Here is an 8,805-nt window from a genome sequence, read left to right as displayed (position 1 = left end):
CCCTCAAAGAAAAAAAAAAAAAAAGAAGAAAAAAAAATCACTTCCCAGGGACCTCATCTCCTCATCTCGTGTTCATGCGGGATTCCCACGGAGAGGGAAGGACAGGCAAGACAGGGCTTCTACAAAGGGAAGGCACGGAACTGAGCAACAGGGAACAAGGATGAGTCAAGGAAAACATGACCTTGGTATAATGTGAAGCTCTGTGTCCTTTTTAGCTCAGTGAGATGCTGAAGGGTAAGTGGGGTACACACAGGCTCCCAAAAGCTGCTGTTTGGGTTTGTCTGGCCGGGCCAGCTTGGAGGGCTGGATGCTCCACTAGCAGCTGCTGGCTCCAGCGTGTAGGGCCGTGACTGGCACCTCTCCCAATTAGGCTTTCAACAAAAATTTCTCAGCTTCCTCAAAAGGAAGAATTCCAGTCTGCTCAGCTTTCCTATGGGATAGGCCAGAGAAGTTAAGTCACTAACCTGTGCCAAGCAGGACTCAGGTCTGCCCATGTTCCATGGCTCTCCTGGAACAGGAGAATTACTGTCAGCAGGGAGCAGTGCCAGGGACCCTCCTGCTGTGCCATAACCACAGCTCTGGCTTGAGGTGACATCAGCTCACTTGCTGGGCACTGGCAGGCGGATGGAAAGCCCCAGACATGGCATGGATGGGGTTTTTCCCCTGAAGAAAAAGCCACTCAGGTAGTAGATCTTTGCATTTAATACAGATGTGCTACACCATAAACTCCAAATGTTCTCAGTGGGATCAATACACATGGCAGAACCACTGCTGCTTCCTCCACGCAGCCCAAGTCCTGTCAGAGCTCTTGGAATGTTCTGAGTGGCACAAGTGTTCACTTCCCAGGGCCCTGACAGGTGGTCCAGGAGAGCCTTTGCCCCAGTTCTCTTGGACAAAAATGCTGCTGCCCACCCTGGGAAGAACACCAAGGGTCACCAGTGTGGGTACAAATGGAGAGGTTTCACTCCAGGAGATTTTTTTCTACTGGTAAAGCACAAAAAGATAGAAATGTAAACCAGCTTTTTACCTGTTGGACTCTTACTGATGTAGGTACTAACACATTTTGTGGTACTCACCTGCCCAGAAGCATGCTACAGTCTCAGTTATGCCAGTGTAAACCTGGACAGACTCCAGAGGTATGGAAATCTCTCCATTTACATCAGGATAAGTGGAAACAGCAGTGCCCACTGGCAGAAACCCCCTCCCCTTTGTTCCTGTGCTGCACATGTAGCTCAGCACCACAATGCCCAGGGACCATCAGTGCACACTGGAGGAGGAGGTTGCTGCTGCATCCTGGAGAAACATCACATAATTTATCCCACACCAAAATTCTCCCACTATTTTTATCCCAGGAAGACTCAGCCAGCTCCCAGTGCTCTGTTCCCACCCCTGCTGGGGTGGGCTGATGGAGTCCTGTGTTTGGTCGAGCTCCAAATGGCAGCCATAGCCCAGGGGCCAGTGCAGCTGGGCAGGGGAAGGATGTGGGACACAATCAGAGAAGCCTTTGGGGCTGCGGCTCCCTCTGGAGACAGTGAATCGGGGAGGGTTGGAGGTTCCATTCCAACACTAGGGTGTCCTGATAGGGCAGAGCCCAGCAGAATCTAACTCAGCATCTTGTGCCGGTCGAACACCGTCTTCCTCTGCTCCTGCACCTGCCGCTTCCAGCGCTGCTGTGCCCCTTCCACCCGCTCCAGCACCGTGTTGGCCCTGGCACCAGCCAGGGTGGGCACTCTGGCCAGGGAGCGAGTATCCTGCAAGGAAAGGAATGGGGCTGGAGACCAGGCAATGCCCAGCCCGAGCACAGAGGGAGGAGGGACTTGGGGAGAAACTGCACCTGAAAGAGCAGTTCAAGGTTTGAGTTGTTCAAGTTGTTGAGCAGCCCCCAAGTACTTGCTCTTGGGAATCAGCCATGACTCCAGATAAAAGTCCCCAGGAGAGGAACCACACAAAGCATAGAGCTCTGCTGGAAATCCACTCCTGGAGTCTGCAAGGAGCCACAGTGACAAAGCGAACAACATCCCCCCACTAAAACCAGGCTGACAATGGATAGAGATCTATCATGGCACAGGAACAAGGCCTATCCCAGAGGACTTAGTCCAGCATACTGGAATGAGATAAACCTCACCTAACACCAGGCATTTACCATGTGCACCTGGATGTAGATCTGAATTGCTGCAGAGCAGAGTGCCAACCCATGATTTGGGGATACAATCTCCTCCTGCAGGACCTCCTGTTTACAGGAGAGGGAGGCAATGGATGGACTGTGAACATTGGAGCAGCTGCTCCTCACTTACATTAGGATATGAAGGAATTGGGCCAAATAGTTTATACTCACAACAAAGTACAAATGTGACAATCCAACCCAGTGCTGCAACTGCATGAATTTTATGCAGCAAGAAAGTTGTCCTCCCCCAGAATTGGTGTGTGACAAAGAGAGAAAGAGGGAGAGAGTGGCTCTTTCTTTGCCCATGGTTTGTACACCAGTGTTCCACAAAAAGATGGGGTTTGAATAAAATTGTGCTCTGGGGAGATGCACAAGGAACAACAGCCTGGATATAATCCAGGGCCCAGCCTGAGAGCAGGATCAAACAGCATCTCATAGGCCAGTGTTTTAAGTGCCTAAAAGATGTTTCAGCCAACACTTAAGCACATTTTCCCTGGAAGCTCAGCACCACAAAATTCCACCTCGGACACTGCACAAACAGGATCAGTCTGACTTTTTGTTCCCTCTGGATGGACAAACCAAATTCAGGCCAGTTGCTACAAAGCCCCTCTGCCTCTGAGGGCAGAGCTTGCCTTAGACTCATTACACAGAGCTTTGAATATTCCTTGTGCTTCTGCATGATCTGTAGAGATCTGAGTCCAAACACTCACCTGTGGAAGTGCCTCCAAAGCAGCAGTGCTGGTTCCTCACCGGATCAGAGGAGACGAGCAGGAGGTCGCTGTTTCCCTGTCCCCCATTCTCCTGCCCCCTTGCTGCACCCCTGCCCACTCACCTCGCTGTCCTCCTCATTGTGCAGGGGCTGGGTGTAGAGGTCTGGCTTGCGGATCAGGGGGTCCACGAGCACCAGGAATGCCATGTAGAGCAGCAGAGCCCCCACCACCGACAGGTAGACAATGATGATCACCTGCAGTTGAGGACAACGCAGGGGGAAAGGATAAGCAGTGTAGGTAAGAAGCACCACAGAGGTCAGGAAGGTCCTTTGCAGCCACCTCTTATGTGTGATCTCTTGTTCTCACGAGTCTCTTGCTCTTGCCAGGAGGCTGAGGTGGTGCCATCACTGCACAAACTGTGCTGATGGTCTCACTCACTGCACAAACTGTGCTGATGGTCTCACTGTGCCAACTGAGGGCATGTTCTGCACATAAGGAACAACGAGATGGGGCCCTGGTCAGAGATGCTTGCCACTGTCACACATCCCCAGCAAGAATACTGAGCTCCCACACAGCTCCTCGCTACCAGGAATGCCTCTGGCTCAGACACAGAATCACAAAAATCACAGAAGTCACAAAATCCCTGAATTACTTAAGTTGGAAAAGACGTCTAAGATCATGGAGTCCAACCTTTGACTAATCCCCACCTTGTCACCCCACCCAAAGCACTCAGTGCCACATCCAGTTATTCCTTGAACACTTTCAGGGTGGACAGTGACTGCACCACCTCCCTGGGCAGCCCCTTCCAGTAACCAACACCCTTTTTGTGAAGAAATTCTTCTTAATTCTTCACCTCCCTGGTGCAGCTTAAAACCATGTCTTCTTGTCCTGTCACTGGCTGCCTGGGAGAAGAGGCCAACCCCCACCTGGCTACAGCCTCCTTTAAGAGAGTTGTAGAGAGTGAGCCGCTGGCACTGCCACTATGCACTCGCTGTGACAGTTTTCTCTTTCTGGGCTCTTCACCAGGAACTTACCAGTGTGGCAGTGCCTGGGCTGGTGTGGCAAGGCAGGGGGGCAGGGCACAGGCAGGGGACTGAGCTCAGGTACCTTGATGGTGGTGGTGCTGCGCTCCTCATACTTGCACTCGCAGAGCAGGCAATAGGCCTCCACGTCATTCCCAGGCACTGGCATAGGCTCCACCACGTGCAGACAGTTGCTGCGGCACAAACAAACCAGCACAAGGTGAAATCAATGCTCTGTGCAAGGACACTGGGGTGACTTTGTCTGTGTCCCAGCTTTCCTGTCAGGCTGATAACACTGATCTGGTGTTAAGAGCTCCTTTCACAGCCTGGCTGGCCCAAAGTCCCTGTGACAGACTGTCCCAGTGCCTTCTGCAGGGATCCAGTCCAGGTGGAAGGGATTGGAGGGCACACCCTACATCTGCCCACACCAGTGAGTTAACATATCATCCCAGATTCCTCAATTTCTGTTTAAAAAAATGCCCCTGGCCTGAGTTGAACATCACCCACCAAAGCAGCTCCCTCTGCAAATATACAGACAAGAAATCCCTTCCTCAGCACCAGTTGGGAACTCCAGAGCTTGGCAGTCATGGACCAACCCCTGAGGTTGCTCCTACTCACTCACCAGTCCTTCTGGGATACATTCTTGTTGTAGATGTGCCCGCTGATGTTGCGGTAGGGGGGGCAGATACACTTGCAGCGAATGTCCTCGGAGCTCTGCAGGGCACAGGAGCCATTGTGAAAGAGGGAACACGGCTCTGTCCCCTCATACCCCACATACGGCTCAGTGTCACCCACCTTGCTGGCCTGTGCTGAGGGACACAGGACACAGCCCAGCAGCACCAGCAGCAGCACAGGGCTTGCAAAGTTCCAGGAGTTCTGGGCAAACATCCTGGGAGCCTGACGGAATAAAACTCACATCCAGGATAGAGCATCTCAGCTGAAAGCAGCCACAAGGTAGTCAAGAGGTTTTTTTGGCCCACTTGCTTCTGTTTTGCCCAGGAAGAAGAAATTTGTTCCCAAATCACAGCTGATACCAGCCAGAAACTCTTGGAAACACCACAGATCCCAGGAACATTCCTGTCAGAAGAGCTTCTACCTTGTACAACCAGACATCCAGACAACCCCAGCCCTGCAAAAATAATGCTGATTTCCTTTCAATTGGACTTGCACAAAACCTCCTGTTCCTCTCTTACTATCCTGGAGCCCAGCTACAGATATTTTGGTGCTGACAGTTTTGCTCAGTATAAGACACAGAACTAGGAAAACCATTGAGCAAGAGTGACCTAATGCAGTACACTGGGGCTCCCTGCTGCACTGTCATGAATGGTAAATCATCTTCTGACATTCAAAGTCTTGCTGCTGAAGGGAATGATATGTTTTCCTGTCATGAGCTATGGGAAAGGGATGGAATATTCCTAAGTATTCCAAACCAATTCCTAAACCTCCTTTATCTGAAGATACCTGTTCAGTAAATCCTGATTTTAAAATTACTTCAAGCTGGCAGCTTGGTGAAATCATTAACACCTTTTGCTACATATCACATAATAGTTTGGGCTGGAAGGGGCCCTAAAGATCATCTCCTTCCAACCCCCACATGTGTGGATAAAGTTGTTCCAGAGACGTGTGCTTCCACAATTCATAAGAATATAATTTATCCCCTGTGCCACAAAAGGCCAGTTGGCCTTGGCCAGGCTGGCATTCACCCTCAGAGAGAAAAGGTGGAGCAGGTGTTGGGGACCTTGGGAGAGCACAGAAGAGCTATTTTCAGCAGAGGAAGGGGAATGGAATTTACACCTTCATTAGTCAACTCTCAGGTAATCCCACATCTTACTCCACGTACTTGTACTCCATCACCTGACCTGATTCCATTGGGATTTAAATCACCGCAATATTCCATCACCCCTTGGTTTATCTTATGTCAACACCTTAAACTGACATAATGGATTACAAACACCAAGTTCCTTTCTTCTTTATCTAAACAAAACACCAGAAAGTTCTAACAAGCTGCCAGACTGCCAAAATGCATTTCAGTCCTATCACCTCATCCCATGATTTATTAAGGTTTGGCACCACAATTTCAAAAATCTCCTCCAACAATGGTCCTTTCCAGGGAGACTCCCCTGTACATCAGTTCAGATCATCATCACAGATCTGGGGAACAGGACTGATCTGAGCTGCCCAGTGCGCGTTTCCCATTTTAAGTGGGTCTGGACTTTTGTCTGAATTTTTAACACAACAACACAGCATATACCTGGAATTCAGTTTTAGCCTCTCAACCAAGTTCAGAATATCTGAACAGCTCATAAATATCACTTTTAATAATAGTAGGGGAAAACAAGTGATCTATTATACCATAAAGCAAAACTTGGAACCTGGGCAGAGCTCACGCACCATGAAATGCAGAACACCCTCAGCCACAGAAAAGATAATTAAGGCATATTTATCTCCAAGTTTGACAGCAAAGGGATGTGCACATATGCCTTACAGCTATTTTTTCCAGACCATCAGCCCAGCCCACAGCAGCTAAATGGTCAAAGGCATCTGCATATGGACCAAAACTCACCAGCACTGTAAGCACAGCACAAAGTACGTGTTTGAGGTGAAGTTCTCGGGGGGCTGTGTGGCAGCTCCCAGGATAAGCCCCCACAAAAGGCTGTCCAGAGCACTGCTGGACACAACCACCCCATGCTCCTTCTCCCTGAGTGCTCAATAATTGCCTCATCTTTAACTTCCTTATCCCTGGAAGTGTTCAAGGCCAGGATGCACGGGGCTTCGACCAGCCTGGGGGTTGGGACTGGATGAGCCTTATCGTCCTTTCCTACCCAGACCACTCTGGGATTGATTCTGTGAACATCACCTGGAGACCTTCTAAGACTCTGGCCCATTTCCCTTCCCGGATCTGTGCTCGAACCACCCCCGACATCGGCCCGGACTCAGGGCACGGCTGAACCCCTCAATTCCCGCCGAAGGCCCGGATGTTCCCTCAGCCCTCCAGGGGCTTCCACCGCCCCGTCCCACTCGGCCTCCCGGGATGCCTCCGGCAGTGCAGGCCGCCGGTCCCGATCCCCTGGTCCCTTACAGCCCCGCACAATCCCGCTCCGGGTGCGAGGAGCGGAGCAGGAACAGGAGCAGGGCCAGAGCCCAACGCCTCTCAGCCCCCGGCCATACCTACCCCATATCTGCCCCTTACCTGCCTCTCGCTCCAGCCCGAGCGCGGCCCGGCCCTGTAGGCCCCGCCCCGGTCCTCGACGCGCGCCCATTGGCTATGGAGCGTGACGCCCAGTGACAGACACCACCGCTGGCCAATCGGAATGCAGGCAGCCCGGCCGGGTGCTGAAGATGGCTCTGCGTCCCGCAGACGTGAGGTGCTGCGGTGGTGGCAGTGCGGAGGGATTGGCGGGGCCGGGAGTTGCCCCTGCCGGATGGTGCCTTCGGTGGACATGGCCTAGGCAGCTCCCGCCTGGGGCAGCGCCGCCCCATCCTGGGGCTGAGCCGCGAGATAGTCCTGCTTCTTCTCAGTCCCTTCTTACCTCCCTCACACCCCCGTTCTCCCCTTACAGCCCCTTCTGCCCACACACCTAGCTCTCCCCTCATGGTTCCACTTCCCCCGAATGACCCCTCTCTTCCCTCTCACACGGCCCCACTCTCCCGTCATGGACCGCTTCTCTCCCAGTCTCCGTTCCCCTTTCACGCCCTGCTCTCCCGTCATGGCCCTGCTCTCCCCTCACACCGTCGGTGGTCCTGTGTCTATCAGAAGGAAAAGCCTGGGCCGCATGGTGCCCTTGCTTCTGTTTTTTGGCTGATTTATGGTTATAGATTATATCAGTGTTATAAATGAGAAACAAAAAGTCCCGATATTTAGCAAAATTTAGATTGCTTTATTTGATATAGACGGAGCAAGCAGCGCTGGGGAACGTGAGGGGTCACTGTCCACTCCACGCTCCGTCGAACCTTGATTTGCAGCCTCTTATAGTATGGGCTCTCATTGTAATTTTTGACTTTGCCAGATGGTCGAATAAACATCCGTAAAGTCTTTGGGCGATAGTCTCATAGATAGCCATCTGTTCTTGGTAGATAAAAACCAGCAAAATTCAGGAAGTAGACAGGCAGCATTGATCAAACAGAGGCAGGAAGTCTGATTTTGCAAAATCTATTGGACTATCGGAAAGTCTGATTTTGCAAACTGGTAGTAGATACAGCTGTGATAACTGATAAAAGATTCATGTTAATCATAAAAGCATTGGGGTGTGTATAAACCAGAATACTTAGGTCTGAAATGAAACATGGACATTAGATAGAGAAAAATATATATGATTAAATCATTCTGTTTAAATCCCCTGTTACGAATACTGTGTTTTTTAGTAAATTGTATTTGATACCAGTTTGTAAAATGGGGGCTTCCCATGGCCTGAAAGATATTGCAAAATCAGATTTCCTGCCTTTGTATAATCAATTGCAACCTGAAAGATTTTGCCATACCAGATTTCCTGCCTTGGTGTAATCAATCCCAACCTATCTGTTAAGACCAGATCCCCCATGTGTACTATTCCTTATCTACCAAGACCACATGGCTGCTTGACAAACTGTCCGGAGACTACAAGGAGAACCATCCTACAAAAAGGAGCTGCAAACCAAGGTTGGATGGAGTGTGGAGTGGGCGCTGACCCCTCACGTTCCCCAGTTCTGCTTGCTCCGTCTATATCAAATAAAGCAATCTAAATTTTGCTAAATATCGAGACTTTGTTTCTCATTTATAACAACTTATTTAGAAAACATAATATTCATAATGGGGATTTAAAACAGAACGATTTAATAATATATTTTCTTCTACCTAATGTCCATGTTTCACTTCAGACCTTAGTATTCTGTTTTATACAAACCCCAATAATTTTATGATTAACACCAATCT

The 8,805-nt window shown here is 50.3% G+C and overlaps 1 protein-coding gene across 2 annotated transcripts; it reads right to left on the bottom strand.

Annotated features, from left to right (window-relative positions):
* Positions 1 to 175: 175 nt before the first annotated feature.
* On the bottom strand, positions 176 to 5,438 carry TMEM9 (transmembrane protein 9). Of its 2 annotated transcripts, none has more exons than XM_062509769.1 (5): positions 4,675 to 5,438; positions 4,519 to 4,608; positions 3,982 to 4,090; positions 2,997 to 3,128; positions 176 to 1,751 (listed from the first exon to the last, which is right to left on the bottom strand). In XM_062509769.1, the coding sequence occupies exons 1-5, from the start codon at positions 4,782 to 4,784 to the stop codon at positions 1,602 to 1,604; spliced, it is 591 nt and encodes a 196-aa protein (XP_062365753.1). In that variant the 5' UTR covers positions 4,785 to 5,438; the 3' UTR covers positions 176 to 1,601. The 2 variants fall into 2 exon arrangements, with proteins under 2 accessions (XP_062365753.1, XP_062365752.1); XM_062509768.1 differs by having other exon boundaries at positions 4,519 to 4,610; positions 4,692 to 5,438.
* Positions 5,439 to 8,805: the final 3,367 nt, after the last annotated feature.

Source organism: Cinclus cinclus, chromosome 27 (assembly GCF_963662255.1).
Source record: "Cinclus cinclus chromosome 27, bCinCin1.1, whole genome shotgun sequence".
Lineage (NCBI taxonomy): Eukaryota > Metazoa > Chordata > Aves > Passeriformes > Cinclidae > Cinclus > Cinclus cinclus.
Note: the sequence above shows the minus strand (reverse complement) of the source record. Positions and strands in the feature narration are given on the sequence as shown.